The sequence below is a fragment of the Alternaria arborescens genome (assembly GCF_004154835.1).
Source record: "Alternaria arborescens strain FERA 675 chromosome Unknown contig_4, whole genome shotgun sequence".
In the NCBI taxonomy this organism is placed as follows: domain Eukaryota; kingdom Fungi; phylum Ascomycota; class Dothideomycetes; order Pleosporales; family Pleosporaceae; genus Alternaria; species Alternaria arborescens.
In genome coordinates, this window is record NW_021167859.1 from 521,557 (window position 1) to 541,541 (window position 19,985).

A 19,985-nucleotide genomic window follows, 5' to 3' on the forward strand; every position below is an offset into this window, starting at 1 on the left:
CTTTCGACCTGTGAATGGCTGAAAGAGGCTATTTGCACCTGAACCCCTGGCTTACCCGCTTGCGCAAAAAGTTTGAGCTTGTGAAGGTCTAGGCAAGGGATCGAGCGCCCGAGTTCCCCGCGAACAATATATCAAGTTGAAAATCTCCCGCACCCCAGTGTTTTTTGTCACATCCTGATCCCTCAGACTCACACCCAAACACGGTCGTTGCCTGCCACTCCTTTGAGCATTTCTGCTCGGTACATTCTCTTGTCGCTCTGACTACCACGTTCATTGTTCGACTGCCAACGAATACTTGTTTGCGCTCAGGTTAGCCGCATCTGCTTTTACTCATCGATACCCTACGATACAAGCAAGCGCAACGCAAATCCCTAACCTGCCATCTTCAACAATCATCGATATGTCTGCCTCTGTCAAGTTTACCGGCCTCTTGGCCTTGGCCTCTGCCGTTGCAGCTGTTCCCCACTACCAGCACAACAAGTTCCACCACAGGGCTGCTTACCCAACCGGCGGATGGGGTGGTGCCTACAACAGCACCGCTGTTGCTGGTGCTACCGGCACTGGTGTCTACGGCGATGACAAGACTACTACCCTGGACACCACCTCTACCTCCACCGCGACTGAGTACTCAACCATCTACGTCAAGCCTACCGGCCTTGCAGGAGACAACAACAAGGGAGTCGAGGCCGCTGATGCCTCCACTGGTGTCTGTGGCGCAACAGTCACCGTCACTGCCTCCGAGAAGGTCACCGTTACCGTCACTCCTGGCGGTGACGCTGGTGTCCCCACCTCATCTCCCGTTGCCGCTGAGTCCTCGGCTGACAACGGATACGGAGCCAGCTCTGCGGCTGCTGAGTACCCCGCCGCTACCCCAACCAAGGCGGCTTCTTCATCTGTTGTCGAGACTCCTGTCGAGACTCCCGTAGCCGAGACCAAGTCCTCAGCCGCCGCTGGTTACCCTGCTGAGACCCCCGAGGCCTCTGTCTCATCCAAGACCCCAGAGATCACCGCATCTTTGGTCCAGAAGCCCGTCGCAGAGGCCAGCTCCGCTGTCTCTTCCGCCGCTCCTTCTCCCACTGCTGCCACTAGCAACAACTACTCCGGTGTCAAGCGCGGTCTTGCCTACAACGAGGCTCACCTCTGCACTACCTTCGGCAGCAAGTTCGGTTTCGGTTACAACTGGGGCCAAACCGAGAGCAACGACATTGGAACTACCTTCGTTCCCATGATGCACAGCCCTAGCAAGTCCAGCGCCGAAGAGTGGCTCGCCAACGTTGACAAGGCCGTCGAGAAGGGTTCCACCGCTGTCATGGGCTTCAACGAGTGCGACCACGCTGAGCAGTGCGGTATGGAGCCCGAGGCTGCCTGCGCCGCCTGGAAGACGTACATGAACCCTGTCAAGTCGGCCCACCCTGACGTTACCATCGTCGGTCCCAGTGTTACCAACGGCCAGGTAAGTTTTGATCCTACGAAATGCATACGAGACATACACTAACTTTATATTACCAGGCTCCAATGGGTCTCGACTGGCTCAGCCGCTTCAACGACTGCTGCCCTGACGCTATCGTCGACGCCACCAACATCCACTTCTACGACATCTACGACGAGAAGACCATCGACCGCTTCCAGGCTCAGGTCGAGAAGGCCGCTTCTCTCTCCGGAAAGAAGGTCTGGATCACCGAGTTTGGTCTTAACCCCGGCTCTGCTTCCGAGGAGCAGGCTGCCAGCTTCCTCAAGGACGCCATGGCCTACCTCGATGGCTCCGACAAGGTCCAGGGTTACTCCTGGTTCATGGTTGGTGACGGTGAGAACCAGCTCAACTCTGGCAACGGCCTCTCTGCTGTTGGCAAGGTCTACGCTGGTGCCGCTTAAGCGCCCTTTTCCCTCTTTCTCTCTTTCATGAGACGGGCGGTTCTGGCGTTTCGTGGTTAAAACTTCTGTTTGTGTGTATATTTTGGGACTGGTGCAAATATCCTGGGACAGGCTTTGTTCTCGCGGACATACACGGGATAGAACGAACGACGCGCACTCTGATGCAAAACGATCGCTTCACAATATTGCTTTTTTGTTTAACTTCTAGTCACAAGGATGTTTGAGAAGATGTAGGAGGCTTGGTGTAGCGATATGAGACAAATAGAGGACTGTTGATATTATGCGTGCCTTGTTCTGTACGCACTGTGATGTTTTGAAAGCTGACCTGGGTTTGCCTCACAAGAACTATTCTCCTATGCTGCGCTAATCTAGAAACGCATGGTGTTGTTAGCATATTGCTTCTTCACGAAGCACTGATGTCGTAATCTCAATCACTCTTGTCGTAATCACGTTGAGATTGCGTGGACCGCAAGCATAGCTCACGTACGCCTCACTGGCATACTCAATCTCAATATTCCGGCCACCTGTCCTGATAATGATAGACTTCTTCTTGTAGTTGCTCGCAGCACATGATGTACTATTCGCTCCAAATATGAAGTCATCCCCAAAGTCTGCAGCACCAGTCAAGCCAGTATTCAGGTTCATGGCTGCTTGACAATCTTACGGCCTGTAGCCTGATGAATTGATGGGAACTTGGCATATGCCAACGAGATCTGAGTTACTGAAGTACAATCATGCGTCATGGATCTTGCCAGCGTTGACGCCGAATCCCACCGTAACAGTCCGCTGTTGCGAGTAGGCCTTCCGTGCTGGGTTGTCAGAGGTTTCATTGGTATCAGTTCTCCCCATGTACCGTACTGATATTCACCATATTTCAGTTACGTAGTTTAACGTGAGGTAAACAGTCTCTACGCCTACCTAAGGTGTTGAACACAGATCATTAATATGAAAGTTATGCTGTGAGAGATATACTAGGTAGCGTGTGATCTTTGGCAACGCAAAGCTGGAGAGCCACAAAAGGATTCTGCCGACCTTCCATTCTCCGGATAAGCAGAAACACTTCCAGAACTCGTGGGTTTTGTGGGAGTGTGCAGTTCTCTTGGACGCGAACATGTTCATGTATAGCTCAACACCCCCGCACCTACCGCCCCTTACCCAAGCACTATTAGAAAAACCATACACTTCCTTCAAGAAGAACTTACCACCCACTACTACAACAACGTATGTAGAGAGTTATATGTATACATATAAAGAAGCCAGAAGCCTTTAATACTTTGAAGCTTGACAGACTCTTAAATCAGAAGCGGATGTAGACTACAGGCTAAGGCATGTTGTTTTCCATACCTCTCTAGTTGATTTGCATGCGATAGAGTTGAACTTCGATTTGTAGCCCCACAAACAAGCCCCACATCTCGTAGTGCCATGAATCGACAATTCCAACTGTGATCCACATGATCGAACCTTGATGTGCAAAGCTGATGTCGACACTCTTGATTGCAAACTAACTATATATTGCAATGATCATGCCATTTTTTCATCAAACAGTATCAATCTCCGGCACTTTGGCGGAGTGGTTAACGCGCTGGCCTGCTAGTCCTCTGTATTGAGGGAAGTTAGCCAGTTCCTTCGGGAGCGTGTGTTCGAATCACACAGGTGTCGCTTTAGGCGTTGTGGCGGAGTGGTTATCGCGCAAGACTAGAAATCTTGTTCCTTCGGGAGCGTCAGTTCGAATCTGGCCAACGTCGTCTTTTTTGCTCCAGTGTTGTCCATCTGCGTCTGGGCTGTCATGCTGTCCAGTTGTGAGGTTTGACCTTTTTTTGCGTTAGGGTGTTATGCCATCATTCACAGACTTTGAAGCTCTAGGCTAACACTAACCTGTCAACGAACAGAACTGTGAAGTATATGTTGCCGTACAGAAACATAGGTTACCCACAGTTAGCATACGTTGATGGCTGATCTTAAGACTTTTTGATATGTAGAAACGTTGGCGACAACAGCATTACTTCATATATTTATCGATACTATTCCCATACTGTCCCTCGACTACAGACTCTTACTTAGTCGATTGTGCAAATGACCTTGCCTTTCGTCTTGTTCTCTTCCAACAACCTGTGGGCATCCTGCACCTTCTCCCACGGCAAGACCTTCTCGATGAAGAGCTTGAACCGTCCGTCCTTCATCCTGGGCAACGCATGTTCCACAAGTTGGTCCCTGAGCTTGCCCTGGTACTCTTCATCTCTTGATCGCAGACTGCTTCCGACAAAGGTGCACCTCTTCCTGATGAATGCGCTGATATCCGTACCCTCTGGCACCTTGGTTCCACCCATGAAGCCTAGATTGACAATGATGCCATCCTTGGCAATAGCATCAAGGTTGTTTTGGAAGTATGATGCGCCGATGAAATCAACGATGATGTCTACGCCCTTGTTGTCGGTAGCCTTCATTACCTCCTCGACCCAGTTCTGAGATGTTGTGTTGAAGGCGGCAGTTGCGCCGAGTTCTTTGACGGCAAAGTCGCATTTGGCATCTTGACGTGCGGTTGCGTAGACGGCGGACGCCTTGTCGGCGAGGGACAATTGGATGCCGGCTATCGAGACTGAGGAAGCGGCTGCGTGCCAGAGGATGGTCTTGCCGGCGGCAAATTGACCGACGAGATACATGGCTTGAGTCGCAGTAATCCATGTCTACGAAGTCTTTGTTAGTAGCTGATAACGCACGACGAGCTAACACATTCTGGATGCTGTGGAAATGACTTACTTCAGGAATACCAGCACATTGCTCCCAAGTCAGTTCCTTTGGCTTCCTGACTAGCATGTGTGTTGATACTGCAATGTACTCGGCATAAGCTCCTCCATATGCCAGACCGAAAACCTCGTCTCCCTCCTTGAAGCCCTCCTTGCCTCCACCCTCTGCACTCAGCTCTGCAATTGTGCCTGAGAACTCCACGCCAAGAATCTTGGAAGCGCCAGGCGGTACAGGGTACTGTCCTTCGCGCTGCAGCAAGTCCATGCGATTCAGACCAAAGGCCTTGATTTTAACGAGCGCTTGCGACTTTCCAAGTTTCGGCTTGGAGATGTCGGCGATGTGGAGGTTTTCGATTGGGCCTTTGCCATCCTTGATGTCTTCATGCATTTAGCTACTTCAACTTGCGGAAATATGAGTACGCTTTACATACCTACTGCGCGCATTGTGTCGTTCATCGTGGTGATGTAATATGACTTATTGATCGAGAGATGTAATTCTAAGGTACTGTGATGTGGGTGGTGCGCAATTGTGATCCGTTGAATGTGATCAGAAAGATTGTCAGAATGTCAGAAAGGTCAGAAATCCCTATGGAAATTGTATGCATAGTCAATCCCGAGGCCGTTCCAGCAGCTACGGAATGATTGGTAATGACGTTTGTAGAGGGGCAGCTTCACGAGTCATGGAGCTTAAGCTATGGTGGGGTGGTGTCGGACAATATAGGCCACGGGAATAACACGTACATATAGGTATCTCGTACGATACAACTGTCATTCGCACGAGTGCCAGCAGAAAACATGAAAGATACTGGTATGCCACATCGGCATATAGTGAAACTTGCTGACCGCATAATGCATTTCTAATTATTATTGCACCAAAACATTGGCCGTCTGAACGTCCGTATACCGTACTGTTTAGTTGACGAACAAGCTGTCCTCGTTCAGATCGTACTGTTTGATGAGCTGAGCGAGCTTGTTGGCCTCCTGGGCATAGTTGAGCTTATACAAGTTCAGGACCTGGTATCGCGGCCTGCAAAATGTTAGGGGGTATTGAATCAACATCTTACACTGCACTTACTTTGGCTGGTCCTGGTACGTCTCCATCTTAGCCCGCACTCGGAAGTTGAACGTCTTACACGTAGCCTCTTGCATGGCATTCATGAAGTTTGTTGTGCCATTCTCTTCATCATCCATCTTGATCTTCATGGCTTCATTCGCTGACATGCCCACTATGTCTTGGCCAGCTTCATCGAAACAGCTGAGCCACAGCGTGCCGGTGTGATCACCAACATTGACACTCAACACATAGCGGTATTGAGGCTCAGGGAAGGCCTTCTGGCACTTCTCACACCACCAGGAACCGGGGTTCTCTTCAATGACCTTTTTGTTACAGCCTTCCGTCGAGCACGCAGGATAGGCGACTGTAGTGTTTTTGACATACAAGACAGACGCTCGAAGACTCATGTATGTGGGTGTGTCTTGTAGGTATGCCTCCTCCTCTAGGATCGCTGAGATGGCCTTTGCTTCGTTCTTGGATCCACCAGCAGCCGGAGCCATGTTTTGATGCGTAGAGAATGTGGCATTCTGCCCAGCAGCGTTGTACCATCCTCGCAGCTTATGTGCCTCGTCAATATCTGGATCAACCATCATAGTACCGGAGCTCAGCAGACTTAGACTTCGTCCACCAAAGTCAGAGACCTTAGCACCCTTGAAAGCAACAATCGACTCCAATGGCGCTTCGAAGGTTTCAGCAGTCTTGCCCCAAATAGTGAGCCTGATCGATGTCTGGCTGTCATCGGCTAGCGTCAGCTCGCGCTTGCTGTAGTCCTTGTTGGTGTTCTTGGATGTTATGGTAGTAACCTCCGCAACCTCCTTCAAGACACCAACAGTATCGATCGTTGCATCCTTTTCGACGTCGGCCACGTCAGCAATCTTGGTAAAATTGAATCGTATTTGTGGCTTGTTTTCCTGGTCTTCTGCCTTCTCAACTTCAGTTTCGCGTTCGAATTGCAGTTCGTAGTCGTTGGGCAGATTGGAAAATTGCTTCTTCGCAAGTGTGACTCGACAGGGTGCTGAGATGTAGTATACGGTGCCTACTTCGAAGACGGGATACAGCTTGTCAGCGACTTCGGTGAAAGCAGTCGCTCGGATCTCGCCGGTATCGTCCAGGAGGTTTACGCTGAACAGCTTGCCAGCCCCCTTCTGGTTGTGCCATTCCTTCATGTCGCTCTTGGCGGTGCATCGCGCACGGATAGTCCACTTGTGTGCGTATGGCGATAGAGATTCGATAGGGTAGAGGTTAGGGTGTGATGAAGTACCGGGGTTGCTCTGGTGAGTAGGAAGCGACCGCTGGGGCTGTGGAGCGGGTGCCGTTTTCGATCCGTAGAAGTTGTTGCCTGAAATGGCCGCGGGCTGCGCTTCGGCAGCCTTGGTGTCAAGAGCTTCGGGTTGGCCAATTTTGTCGAGTTCGCCGTACTGTGTCAGGACCTCTAGTTCCATAATGATCAGGATGCTAGCAATAGTCAGAAGAGTTCTCGCGTAACGGGAAGGAGCACATACTTTTTGTCCTTGACACGCTGGGGGTTGTACTTGAGCAGACGTACTATCGACCCTTTCTTAAGCTGACCAGATGTGACAATATCGTTGGCAGCTGCACGTCGTTAGCCACGGTCTTGGTGTGCCTACGCTTGACATACTGGTTGCGATCATAGTCTGGATGAAGTTGCGGATGTCGCTCAAAACAACGCGAAAGCGCTGCACTGGGTTCGCCTCGCCCGCCTTGGGCTCCATCGTCTTGATCTGTACGCATTGCAGGATCGGCTGGTCTACAAAGCAGCCGCTGGGCTGGAAGATGCTCCTATGTGATGTTAGCAAGAGACGTATAGTGGAACATGTCGTTACCTACTGAATAGCGCCTTGCGTGATTGCTCCCTCTGCCATTGTGACTGTGATGTATGTGTGGGTGGGTGGTGTAGAGATGGCGTGTGTGGGTGGCGGCTCAGCGAAGTTCAGAAAGCGCGTCGACGCGTCTCGCCACGTGACTCTTTGGCCCCGCTCCAACCTGATGCACGTCTCCCAAGGCTGGGGTGGCTGTGCGGGGCTACGTAATTAGGCTTGGACCCTTCACAGCTGCAGCTCGTTCAAGACAGCTTTCAACCCAGCCAACAATCACAACCACTTAAATTAGAAACATCATGGCGGACAACGACATTGCTACGCGTGCGCCCGAGAGTGATGCGCAGGAGACGCCTCAAGAGCAACCCCAAGAGCAACCTCAAGAGCCAAAGCCAGCAGAGGAGAGCGTCTTTCCTGGAGACACCAGGGCGCAACAAGGGCCAAGCATGGGTGTAAGTCAACTCTTTTGCTCTCATGGGCAATTGCATACAGCCATATGCTAAGTGGTCAGGAACACTGCACAACAGATCGCCCTACCCCTTCTGGCGAGAAGCCCACTGGTGACCTTACGAAACTAGGCGGCGTTGATTGCTACATCGCGAAACCGGCCGACTACCCACATTCACCCTCGAAGCTCCTGCTTATGCTCACCGGCGGCACAGGCGTCAAGTCTACCAACAACCAGCTGCAGGCTGACAAGTACGCATCGGAAGGCTACCTTGTCGTCATGCCTGACCAATTCGACAACGACCCGGCGCCGAATACTGTTGATATGACAGAAATTCCAAAGGAAGCATCGTGGCTAGAATCTGTCAAGCTGAGGACCGCGGAGGGTATCAAATCATTCATGATCGACATGTGGCTTGCTCGTCATACCCCAGAGAAGGTCCTTCCGCTACTTCACAAAGTTGTCGAGGGTGCAAGGGAGGAGTATGCCGACGCTGTTGCCAACGGTGGAGGCATGTACGGCGTTGGCTACTGCTTCGGCGCCAAGTACATCCTTATGCTGGCCTCAGAGCTGCCCGACACCGTCGCCTGGGGTCAAGAATCCCAGAAAGACGTAGAGCAAGGCACGGTTAAGAAAGAGCCGGTTCTTAGAGCCGGTGCGGTTGCACACCCAACCATGACATACAAAGAGGACCTTGAAGCTGTCAAGTCTCCCGTCTACATTGCCGCTGTCAAGGATGACCCCATGTTCTCTGAGGACGAGGCATTGACACCTGGACGAAGAGCCATGGAAAACAATAAAATCGAGCATGAGATACAAGTCTTCTCCGATGTGCCTCACGGCTTTGCCGTCTATGGAGATTACGAGGACTCCAAGATCAAGCAGTCACAAGCACAAGCTTTTGGTCAGATGCTGGGTTGGATACAGTCTCACTAGAGCTGTTTTTCTAGTGCTTGGAAGTGCTTCGGCACTCTTTTAGTGTTTTCGGAGGCTTCTCATCGCTTGACTAGGTTGGTGAATATACCATGGCGTTCCGGTGGGTGGGAATGACGAAAGCCACATTCGAATCTTATCCCGTTAACAATTTCGATGGACTTCAAAAACTTGTGCGCATTTTCATTCCTTAGCTCTTCTATCCTCAGCTTTCCGTCCTATCACACTTCTCTTGTTGCATCCGCTATAGTGCGATCAATGGGCCAATCACTCCCACAATGCCCAAGATCGACACGCGGCAATCTGTAAGTAGGTGATACTTGGCTTTTAGTATGTCAACCGCTTCTCTTGCGACCTATCTGATGAAGATTTGTTTTTTAACTTATGTAAATCGACAGAAATGGCGTGATCAGACCCTGCGACAATCTGTATGGCTAATTACACCCATGAACTGATCCCTGCTTCGATACTATCTATCCGAATGCCATGAACTCATGTGCAGAAATCCAATACTGCCGCATCGAACGGGAGTAACAGAGCTCTTGGCTTGCGAACGAATACATATAGAACAGAGATAGGAAGAGTGTCATTGACTTCTCAAAGTTGAATGGCTCATCTTCTACCACCAACATCATGTATTCATTACTTATACTGACCGCCATCCTTTTTCAATGCCGTCATGTCGCCAGTCTTCGAATTGCAAGCTCTCTCTTGTGGATCGAGCACACACCTCAATCCTACGCCATCGAAAACTTCTACAACGGAAGCACACCTCCGACGCTGTTGTCTGGCGGTGTAGCTGACCTCGCTTCAAACGTAACTTTCGATCTCGGCGCCAACGCAGAAACATAGGGCCTCAAACAGTACGCCAATCATCGCAATATCCGCCTGATCTATATCATCTGCGAAGTCCCGTACCGCCTTGTTGCCGACAAGCGAAAAGGTATCGCTAAGCTTGAAGATCTGAAGGGCAAGAAGATTGGCGCGTTCCCGGTATCGAACGCATCGGTCTTCGTCCACAATATGATGAGTAGTGTTGGCGTGCAGGATTACGAATACGAGAGATACGAGACTGTTGACGCGATGCTTTGTATGAAGGCTCCGTGCAAAGACAGCGAACTTCCGAATCTGCTCAATAATGGTAGCCTGGATGCGTACGGAATGTGGGAAACGTCTGTCGAGCTCGGCGCTATGGCTCTGGGAGACAACGCGATAACCTTTCAAAACGCATCAATATACAGAGAAGTTTATGCGCTGTACTCTACTACAGAGGCTCTGGACGACCCATCCAAGCGTCAGGATACTGTAGGATTTGTGAGGGCGCTCGAGAAGACGCTGGACGTGTTCGCGCATCGCCCGAAAGAGAACAAGGTATTCGACTTTGTGGCTAAGGCCGTTGGCGCAGATGCGGAAGTTGTAGAGGCTGTTTGGGATGATCATAAGTGGGGTGGACGTTGGGATGATCGGCTGATAGACTTTTTGGTAGACGAAGACAAGTATCTGGCAGAACAAGACAATAGGACGGTCACCCCAAGGACGGAGTTGGAGAAGTTTCTGGATTTGAGTATCATTGATGAGTTGTAAAGGATGAATCCAATTCAAGTAGATTTGCTTGGATCAGGAACTTGCAGCCTGATTTCGACTTGTACACATGTTATTGTACCATGCAATCTAATCCTGTTAGATACTATAGTCTTCAGAGAATGTACGTGGGAAAATGTCCTACTGACACAGAGGCACCCGCCGGCTGGACCCTGCATGACTCGCTTTCCAATAAATTTCCTAACCCCTCAACTACCCCCTCCGAACACATTACTAGAAAACAACTTAAGCGTCCAACAAAGTAACAATGGACGACCCGGAGTTCGATACTCAGACCGATCTACAGACACAGAGCATTTTGCTCGCCGCTGCAAACCACGATATCGCCTCTCTTCGCAACCTTCTTCGCAACTCTTCCGCAAACGTTCAAGATTCCGAGACCGGCTTCACACCTCTACACGCTGCGATCGCTGCTTGTGAGCCCGATGAAGATGACGCGGAGCATACCAATGGAGGCACGAACGGAGACCTACCTGAAGAGGGCAAGGATGAGATGAGCAGCGCTGTAAAGACCATCAAATTTCTTTTCGAGAACGGCGCGATATGGAACGACCTGGATTCAAATGGCGAAACACCGGGATGCATAGCGCACAGACTGGGCCTGAAGGAGCTGTATGAGCTCTGCGTTGACGCAGGTGTGCGTGCAGAAATGCTGCTCAGTCGCATGGAGCAATACCAACTTCTTGGAGACGATGATTCAGACGAAGACGATGACGAAGAAGATGAAGCCGACGAGGTAGCTGAAGATGTCGAGGTAGTGGATATAAGCCAAGAAGAAGCGCAGGGCGATGAATCTACCGAGAACCCAAACTATCTTTCTTCAAAGCTCACTTTCGACCGCGACCGATTACTGGATGACTCTTCGAACGGAGTCATGATGGAGTGGGAGACAACTCTCATGCGCAGATCCGCGGAACTGCTGGTACCGACAGAAGGGCTTCGTGTCATGAACGTAGGTCACGGCATGGGTATCATAGATGGTATCCTCCAAGACAAGAAGCCAAAAACTCATCACATCATTGAGGCGCACCCGGATGTTATCAAGCGCATGAAAGAGCAGGGATGGCATGAGAAGCCAGGTGTTGTCATTCATGAGGGTCGCTGGCAGGACATTGTACCAGGTCTCGTCGAAAAAGGCGAACTATTCGACGCTATCTACTTCGATACATTCGCCGAAGAGTATAAAGCACTACGCGAATTCTTCACAGAGCATGTCATTGGACTCCTTGATCCTGCTGGTGGTTCCGACGGCGAAGGAGGCAAGTTCGGATTCTTCAACGGCATGGGAGCAGATCGCCAAATTGTCTACGATGTTTACAACAAGATTGTCGAATTTGATCTTTTCGAGGCCGGCTTTGACACAGATTGGGAAACGGTCGCCGTGCCTGATCTGGATGAGAAGGGTGAATGGGAAGGCGTGAGGAGGAAGTACTGGGTACTTAATGAGTACAAGCTTCCAACATGCACTTTTATCGGTTGATGGGTTAGGGAAACTCAAGACGTTGTCTCGTACGAATGAACATCGATAAAGAGTAAGATTGGATTTTTAATCGTGCGACTACCACAAAGCAAATCAGCTCCGTGAAGCGATTCTACTGAGTCGTACTCCAGAACACCGCGCTGAAACAAGATATGACAATCACTAGTTGCCATTCAAACCGTCCATCAGACCATGCATCTGCAACAACTTGTTATATCGACTCTGCTGCGGTTCAACAAGTTGCTTTGCTGCCTCTGCTCCCGTAACAGGTAGCGCTTTCAATCCGTCGTTTTTCAACTTCCTCGGTACCATCTTAGGATCTAGTAAGCCAACCTGCACAAGAACAGAAGCTTGATCCCAGTACATGTGCTCCGAAACCAACTTGTCTCCTCTCACCGCCACGATACTGACCATGGGTATTTCCACTCGCTTGTTCGTTGGTGGAACACCTGGCAATACCCAGTCAATCTCGTCCGAATGTGTAAACGACACAACCATCTCGTCTACTATACGATTGACACCCATGGTCCTGGAGACCAACCGTATGGAAAAGTCTTCAACCAAGCTAGGCACAAAGAATTCTCCATAGAACTCCGCAAGCTTCTTCCTTCCCACACCTCCCTGCATTGTCGGCAATATTGTCACGTGTGGGCTGTCTTGTGTCATATTCTTTACGACACTCATGCTCGCGCGGTCCGGATCATCGTCCTCAAATCTCGCATTCCAATGACTCAGCGCAATCGGTTCAAGGTCCACATTCTTGCCAAACCCTTTTCGCACACATGCTAGCGCTCTTGTCCACGCCAGGTTGGCTTCTACCTCTGAATACGCTCTTGACGATGGGTCTGCGAAACCTGTGGCACTCTTCTCGTACCGATACAATTTCCATTCGCACATATCAGGTCTCGGACTAGCCTGGCTTAACCCTGCGACATGGACTTGTAATTGATGCGAGTTTGGATACATGGTCTTCGGGCTGGGCAACAAGCTCGGATAAAACGCTATGATCGCACAGCATTTCGCCAATGGTTTCTGGGCTGTTTTCAAGACGACACTGGCTGCGTCGCCGTAGGCTATTATCGCATAGTGTTCGCCTAGATTTAGGGTTTCGGATAGTTGTTTAAGGGTTCGTATATAAGCCGCTTGAGTTTGTGTATTAGGATCGTAGGGAAGATATTGCGCGTCGTAGCCTTCTTCGCGCCAAGATAAAAGCGCCTTTTCTGGTGCTGGCAATGCGCATGTTAGGTATATGCGCGATGGTCCAGAGTTGAATTTCAGGAAACCGCCTGTGCCGGGTTTGTTGTCAAATGATGTTATAGACATGCTGGGCAACGTGGAGAACGAGTAGCTAGCGAGGCGTTACCGAAGACGAATGGAAGGTGAACACAACCGTCTCGATATAGTCGGCAAAATTAGTAGATTCCACTCAGAATGCGGGTGGCTGGGGTTTCAACGGCTTTTAATTTCCTGCTTCTCCACCACAAGGCGTGGCCCTGGCTTGCTCCCGGCCACATGCGACCAAGTTTCACGAGGAACGCGAGCTTGAGACGATGCAGTATGACGTCATATTCAAGATTTCGAGTGTGGCGCTCGCGTGGCATGCCTTTGCGAACAACACGACTCCTGCTAGTCTCCGAGTCCAACAACTCACCATCGACAGCAAAATACCATGTCATTCTCTAGCGATAAGCGACCATACTGGGGATCTGAGATCCAGACCCTACATTATTTTCTTCAGTCTACAATTTGGACAGGATCAAAGACGACCAAGCGATCAACCCATGTTCTGCCAGCTTGAAAAGATTACTATTCGAGGATTCGCCAATTAAGAACTATGCGCCTCGACTTTGCGTCCAAGATGAGAAGCAAACAAACCATACAAGCATTCTGCCTCTACCTCATAGTCATCTTTGCACTCGCTTCTCTCTTTGAATCTGGACAAGAACCACTTACGTGTTGTTTCGGACCCTACAACGAACTAACAATGACAAGAAACTGATACATAAAAAAGAGTGCGATGGGACACAAATGCCGTCGTACGTTCTGGAAGTTCGTAAGAATCGAGGATAAGTCTCCAAATCCCACTCCCAATTCTACTATGAGAGGAAATTCAAGGTCGTTCCACCACCATACCCAAAGAAATTTACGAACAGACTAGTTATCACTAGCGAAAGCCGTTGGAGATAGAAACAATGCATATGCAATATTTAGACAGCAGGAAGCCCAACATCATTTAGCACACAAGTTTAAAGCAATGATGTCTTTCGATCATGTCAACACAACAGCATCGAAAGTTTCATTGAAGACGGTCATTCTCACCATCGATCTAAAAGGGGAATCATATGGTTACTAGCTACTCGCATTTCGTCGTGATGGCACACAGCCTGTAGCTCGGAGAAGAAAATCGCACAACGCCGACGCCGCCTACCATGATGATGGCCATGACCAACACCAGACCGTACCCATATGTTTAGAAAAAGGCTCGCGTGTAACAGCATGTCAGTCTAGTACGGGCTGTTCACAATGTCATTCCGACCCAGATAGCTTCCTCGTACACCGCTCCTCCTTGCAGCGCCAACACGACTCGGCATCGCAATACTCTCCCGCGTCGGTCGTTGCAAGGCCCTCTTAGCGACCATGTCTACTTCGTTTGGCAGCGCAACGATGAGGTTCTTGTCTGAACCGAACTTGAAGTTGTCGGCCTTGACCTCCTCGGCGTAGCGCTTGATATTGTATGGGTCTTTACGATTAGCAATAACCTTCTTAAGGCTCCAAGTGACGATGAAGGGACCGGTGGCAGAGATGATAGTGGTTTCCTTCTCGTCGAGGCCAGTGTTGAAACGTGCAGTGGTGAAGGAGATGGGTGCTTTGGTCTCGTGCTGGAATTGGGCGACATGGGCAGGTGTAAGGGCGAGACGGCGCGGTTGGGGTTTGTCGTCTTTGGCAAAGGACTTCTCGAAACCGAGTTTGCCATCGTTCTTGCCGCCCTTCTGGAGGGCATCGATAAGCAGAAGGTAGGTTCGGGTAGTGGCAAGAACCCAGCGACCGTCTGCTGAGACGTCCATGCCGATGATAGGGTCACCGAGCGCGGGGATAAGAGTCTTGGCGTTGATACCGAGTCTGTCAAACAGACGGATATCTCCCTTCTCGGACGCAACAGCGATGTGGCCCTTCTCGGTGGTCGCGGCGGCGGAGAATGCGTTCTTTGTAGCATACTGTTTGAGCTGATCATCGACGAGCTTGTTGCCAGCCAAACGGGGATCAACACGGTAGAGCGCATTATCGGAGAGACCCAGGAAAGTCTGCTCGCCGCTCATTTGGGCAAATTTCTGAGACAAGTTAGTTTATGATCGGATGTATGAGATGAATTACACGTACGTTCTCCGGTGCAAAAACCTTGACTGGAATGTTGTCGTGCACCTTCCACTCATCTACAACGGTACCAGTCTCGAGATCCATTCGGTAGAGGTTGTTCGGGTTATCGAGATTCTGGAGAATCATATCACGATCCTGCTGATGCAGCATGACCTTGTTCGGGTTGAAAGACTTGCCGCCTGGTGTCTTGATGTTCGAGATGGTCGTAGAGAACTGAAGCTGATTCTCGGGAGTGTGCTTGAAGACACCAATCTTGTTGCCACGTACAACAAACGACCTGTCGTGCTTGTAGCCAACCGCCAGCTGCGAGTTTTGGTCTCCATCCGTGGGGCCAGTCTCGACGTCGTCTTCTGACTCGTCGGAGTCGTAGTGCTCGCTTCGCTGCTCGTTCGTGCTCTCATACTCGTCCTCTTCTTCCTCTTCTTCCTCTTCTGGCTCTTCATCTGGCGCATCCTCCATGGTCAAGTCTTGGAAGGCTTCCAAGACGTACTCTCGATCCGTATCTTTTGCCTTGCCCCATTTGACCTTGTTCAGGTGCTCCCACAAAGCTTGCATCACACCTTGCTGAATGTTCTCGAGGCCATCTTGATCCTCGAACTTTAGCAGCCATGAGTACGCTGAGCCGTCGTCTAGGTAGTGGTTGAAGATGAAGGACTTGTATTCGTAGTTGAAGACGGGATTGATGTCTTCGACTATGGGTTGTCCCAGCCACTCGCGCTCATCACCGGCAATGTGTAGCCAGTAGTTCCAGTCCCCGATCTCGGTAACGGTAACACTGACTTTGGGGTCTTGCTTCATGAAGGTACCGGATGGGAAGTCAAAGAGGTGGAGCTCCGCCTCTCCTTCGACCAATGTCTCCAGAGCCTGGGGCTGAGCGGCAGATGGTGGCGCGGCCGTAGCCTCCTCCTGCTCCGGGACGGCGCCCTTTCCTGCAACCTTCTTCGCCATCTTCTCCTTGGTTGTGTTGGGGAAGAGCTCCTCGGTGGTCGGTGGTTCGATAGGAAGGGCACGGGCAGTAGATAGAGTCGGGCTGGTGACGGGGCTCGCGTCGGGGATGGGCTCTTCGTAGTATGCTAGAGCGGCAAGATCGTCTTCGGTCGCGTGCTCGTGGCTCCTCCTGAACTTCCTCTCGTACTGGCACTGCAGAGCAACGCGCTCGAATAGCGAAGCAGTCTCGGGCTTGACTGACCGGTCGCACACAAACTCCCAGAGGTCGTCGACGTCACCGCTGAGGTCGCGCCACGCAAAGATCTTCTCACCAGTTGAACGAACGTCGTCGCGAAACTGCAGGTCTTCGTCGAGCAGGAAAGTCTTTTCGTCTTTGTCGCCTGCGAGCGCGTCGAGTGCTGCGTCCTCGTTCTCCTCTGCCAACAAGTCCTCCTCGCCTTCTGCGTATGCGCGCTGGATAACGAGCTGGTACTGGAACTCCTGCCCGGTGCGGCGGATGGTCGCTGTTGCGTCCGGGAAAATAAGCTCGCTGTATCCCTTGACAGAGCGGGGTCGGACGAGGTAAAGCTGGCCCTGGGCGATCTCAACGATGGTTTCCTTGGAGCTGTCACCAAAGACGAATTTACTGACTGGTGGTACGGATTAGTGTCGTCTCAGCAACGGTGGGGGAGGGGCAGCGGGACAGCAAGGAGAAACAGAGCAAACAAAGCTGCAGGCGGACTTACGGTTTCGGAGCATGAACATGGCGACGAGTGCTGAGTGGCGGGACAAGCAAGAGCTAAGCCTTCATTTAAGCTCAGAGGAAAGGCGCACGCCAAAGTCCATCTAGGTGAAGGCTAGGGCTGTTTGCACGAGTTATGATGATAGGCACCAGGGTCTAGGCAAACACTCGCTTAGCGACGTCATGGGTAGGGCTGAGGACAAGCCCTCACTTCCACAGCGGGTAATGTATGTAACAGGGCACCTCTCTCAGCGCGAATGGAATCTCATTCAATTGGAACCTATTAAAAACATGACTCTGAAGCACAGGACAACCTGTCCCTTGCGATACAAAAATAAACTCCCCCCAAAGGCGCCTCTCGCTCATCATTCACTAATATCGTTTGCGCGACAACGTTCTTGAGACACGTCTAGCGTCATACGCATTATCAGGTTTTTGGGGCAGCCAAACTGATTAGATGCCATTCAAGACGAGAGTCTGATCATTATCTCCGGCTTTTGTAATTGGCAACGCTACAGATCGCTGCGTAGGTCTGGGTATCATGACTTTTGTTTCACTTTTCAACTTCTCTTTCGCCACCTCACCTCTTCACGGCGATTTCTGCGCACCCCACACGATGCTCTCCATAAGTGCATACGGTGAGGAGTCAAGGTCCAGTCCGAGCAGTGGTGATTGCGAGAACATGTTCTCAGCGTCCCCGTTGAGGGCGTTGTTGATGTCCTGTGCAGTAAAGACGTGCATGGTGGGGGAAGCCTGTGAGCCCGCTTCACTCGCCTTCCGGTTGTGTGTTGTGGTGATCCTCAGCAGCCGCTCCAAAGCCGAGACGGACCGTGTAATGGGCGTGGCAAGCTCCGCGGGGTCGACGTCCTTTGTGACATCCGTAAGGACTTGGATCACGTTCTGCAACAAACTGCGCGCTCGTTCGTTGCGGTTGTGTTCGCCAAGAATACCGAGGAGCAGAGCAGAACTCAGGGAACGATGCACAGCGGACCAGGAACGAGTCGCGAACGGCGTCATGTTTTGCAGACCGAGGAAGGCTTCGACAGTGTTGGTAAGGCTATCGATGCATGTCTTGCGCAGAGTCTTGGAGAGATCGAGGTTGACAGTGGCTGGACTGATGGCTGGTCGACAGAGCTCAGATGTGACGTACGATATGTGCAGGTATAGCGCCCAGTGTTCGAGCTGATCGCGCATAGACCGGCATCTCCTAGAGTCTTTGAGATAGTCTGCAGCATCTATCATGATTTCTTGGAGTTCGTTGCGATGTTCAGTGATGCGTATCAGGGCGTCATGCGAGTTCTGTGGCCTCTGGCGCTCACGCACTATATCCAGCCCTACTTTACAAAGTCTGTACATGCTCTCGACATATGTCCTTGTTCCTGGCGCTGTGTGCTGGCTCATGGGTACAGTATGATCAATGGTGGTCGTCGACGAGGCCCTGTCGTACGAGACAGACAGCAGTGAGTCCTGCCAAAGAAGCGCCCACCATGTTTTGCTTCGAATGACCCTCTGCTGCACTGGGGTGGAAGGGGGACATTGTCGGTGTAGCCCTAGTGTCTGCGAAAGGCGCACTGTCAAACCCATCAAACTCCAAGCGACTCCAGCATTCATGTTATTCGAGATGACGTTTCCGAGGATCAAAAGAGTCTGTATGTTCTCGATAGTCGCATGGGATAGAAAGTTTGTGAATCGTAAACATTCGAAGCTGCAACAGACGTAGACCTGCGATGTAAGCTCCCTCTCCCTTCGCGACAGACTCGAGCATTGACAACCGGAAGCCAGTATGGCAAAGACCATGCCTATCCAATGGAAGTCTTTGCCATATATCTGCTGATCTGTGATGCCGTTGGTGCCTTGTGCACTTGCGCGGTTGATCAAGAAGAGCAGAAGATCGGATTCAATGGCCTCGATGTCGGCAACGGCGGGGTATACGGCATGTGCGGTCTCGCGATAGCTTCGAAAGAAACTGAGGCATTCGGAATCACTCGGTAACGCATTGGCAAGCTCTTGAGCGCGCGCTATAGATCCATGCGGCAGTCCCCAAAGATCGACAAAGGGATATGTAGCGCTCTCGTTGTCCAGGCCAAAAATTGGTAGCATGCTCTTCTTGCCCAGGAGGTCTTGCACGCCCGGTGCCCACTGTGTATCTCCCCTCCCTAATGCCATGACGAGCGCTGGTACTGAGCTGGGACCGATGTGTATTGTCTGGCCGGTGATGTCGTTGCGCGTATGTATGCCTTGGGTCCGGACGTGGCTCTGCTCACCGTCCATGGGCGCTGCTGCTGCCAGAGGCGTGTTTCCAGATGCGTCGGCAGGAGAGAAGCCGTTGATCGGGGGCGGTATCTCTGCGACGCTGCCGACGGCGTTCTTCAAGTCACTGAGCGACTTTTCCGCCTGCTGCAGCTTGCCGCAGATGCGTTCCCAGTCCTCCCGGGGCAGGGTGACGGTGCCGCCGTGGATGTGGACGATGCCATTCGAGAAGTCATGGCCGTTATTCTGGCCGAGCCCGAGGTTGATTCGTTTCGCAGGCGGATGCGACTCGCTCGGCGGGTGGTAGGTACACAGCTCGGGGTGTTCGCGGACGACGCATGTCTTGCACGGCACGTTCTGGTCGCATTTGACCTTGCGCTGGCGACACGGGTAGCAGGCCTGTATGGTAGCAGAGTGTCAGCGCATGTTCGTGGGGCAGTAGCTCTGCCATGCTTGAATGCGCCGGGTCCTGTAGCCCAATTCGGCAATGCAGAGAGGCCATTCTTCCAGCGCAGACTATACTAAGGCTCCTCGACCCTCACCACCTCGTCTTCTGCACGCCTTCACATCTAGCGCACCACCACGGGCAGCCTACCTTGTACTCTCGCGCTTTCCGCTTGCGTCTCAGGATCTCGTCGACGTCGGCTCGTGGCGGCGTGTCTTGCATGAACCCATTTGGCGCGTTGGGGTTGTGCTGGTCCTTAAGCTCGTCCATGGTCG

At 51.4% G+C, this 19,985-nt stretch overlaps 10 protein-coding genes across 10 annotated transcripts; 4 read left to right on the plus strand and 6 right to left on the minus strand.

The window, feature by feature from the left end:
* Window positions 1–400: 400 nt before the first annotated feature.
* On the plus strand, window positions 401–1,872 carry AA0111_g2268 (hypothetical protein; the record flags this gene model as incomplete). The annotated part of the gene is made up of 2 exons (XM_028648020.1): window positions 401–1,453; window positions 1,510–1,872. The coding sequence occupies 2 exons, from the start codon at window positions 401–403 to the stop codon at window positions 1,870–1,872; spliced, it is 1,416 nt and encodes a 471-aa protein (XP_028509885.1).
* A 353-nt stretch (window positions 1,873–2,225) lies between these two features.
* AA0111_g2269 (hypothetical protein) lies at window positions 2,226–2,517 on the minus strand (the record flags this gene model as incomplete). Its single annotated transcript, XM_028648021.1, has 2 exons — window positions 2,226–2,240; window positions 2,356–2,517. The coding sequence occupies 2 exons, from the start codon at window positions 2,515–2,517 to the stop codon at window positions 2,226–2,228; spliced, it is 177 nt and encodes a 58-aa protein (XP_028509886.1).
* A 1,412-nt stretch (window positions 2,518–3,929) lies between these two features.
* AA0111_g2270 (hypothetical protein) lies at window positions 3,930–5,072 on the minus strand (the record flags this gene model as incomplete). The annotated part of the gene is made up of 3 exons (XM_028648023.1): window positions 3,930–4,556; window positions 4,630–4,994; window positions 5,048–5,072. 3 exons carry the CDS (start codon window positions 5,070–5,072, stop codon window positions 3,930–3,932), a joined length of 1,017 nt encoding a protein of 338 aa, XP_028510162.1.
* A 456-nt stretch (window positions 5,073–5,528) lies between these two features.
* On the minus strand, window positions 5,529–7,553 carry AA0111_g2271 (Replication factor A protein 1; the record flags this gene model as incomplete). Its single annotated transcript, XM_028648024.1, has 5 exons — window positions 5,529–5,643; window positions 5,692–7,125; window positions 7,173–7,263; window positions 7,310–7,470; window positions 7,519–7,553. 5 exons carry the CDS (start codon window positions 7,551–7,553, stop codon window positions 5,529–5,531), a joined length of 1,836 nt encoding a protein of 611 aa, XP_028510161.1.
* A 254-nt stretch (window positions 7,554–7,807) lies between these two features.
* On the plus strand, window positions 7,808–8,892 carry AA0111_g2272 (hypothetical protein; the record flags this gene model as incomplete). The annotated part of the gene is made up of 2 exons (XM_028648025.1): window positions 7,808–7,960; window positions 8,020–8,892. 2 exons carry the CDS (start codon window positions 7,808–7,810, stop codon window positions 8,890–8,892), a joined length of 1,026 nt encoding a protein of 341 aa, XP_028510160.1.
* Window positions 8,893–9,167: 275 nt separating this feature from the next.
* On the plus strand, window positions 9,168–10,473 carry AA0111_g2273 (hypothetical protein; the record flags this gene model as incomplete). Its single annotated transcript, XM_028648026.1, has 2 exons — window positions 9,168–9,194; window positions 9,742–10,473. 2 exons carry the CDS (start codon window positions 9,168–9,170, stop codon window positions 10,471–10,473), a joined length of 759 nt encoding a protein of 252 aa, XP_028510159.1.
* Window positions 10,474–10,738: 265 nt separating this feature from the next.
* Window positions 10,739–11,971, plus strand: AA0111_g2274 (Protein arginine N-methyltransferase 2; the record flags this gene model as incomplete). Its single annotated transcript, XM_028648027.1, has 1 exon — window positions 10,739–11,971. The coding sequence occupies one exon, from the start codon at window positions 10,739–10,741 to the stop codon at window positions 11,969–11,971; it is 1,233 nt and encodes a 410-aa protein (XP_028510166.1).
* A 162-nt stretch (window positions 11,972–12,133) lies between these two features.
* AA0111_g2275 (hypothetical protein) lies at window positions 12,134–13,294 on the minus strand (the record flags this gene model as incomplete). Its single annotated transcript, XM_028648028.1, has 1 exon — window positions 12,134–13,294. One exon carries the CDS (start codon window positions 13,292–13,294, stop codon window positions 12,134–12,136), a length of 1,161 nt encoding a protein of 386 aa, XP_028510165.1.
* Window positions 13,295–14,475: 1,181 nt separating this feature from the next.
* AA0111_g2276 (Vacuolar import and degradation protein 27) lies at window positions 14,476–17,038 on the minus strand (the record flags this gene model as incomplete). Its single annotated transcript, XM_028648029.1, has 3 exons — window positions 14,476–15,300; window positions 15,350–16,923; window positions 17,020–17,038. 3 exons carry the CDS (start codon window positions 17,036–17,038, stop codon window positions 14,476–14,478), a joined length of 2,418 nt encoding a protein of 805 aa, XP_028510164.1.
* Window positions 17,039–17,603: 565 nt separating this feature from the next.
* Window positions 17,604–19,980, minus strand: AA0111_g2277 (hypothetical protein; the record flags this gene model as incomplete). Its single annotated transcript, XM_028648030.1, has 2 exons — window positions 17,604–19,664; window positions 19,861–19,980. The coding sequence occupies 2 exons, from the start codon at window positions 19,978–19,980 to the stop codon at window positions 17,604–17,606; spliced, it is 2,181 nt and encodes a 726-aa protein (XP_028510163.1).
* Window positions 19,981–19,985: the final 5 nt, after the last annotated feature.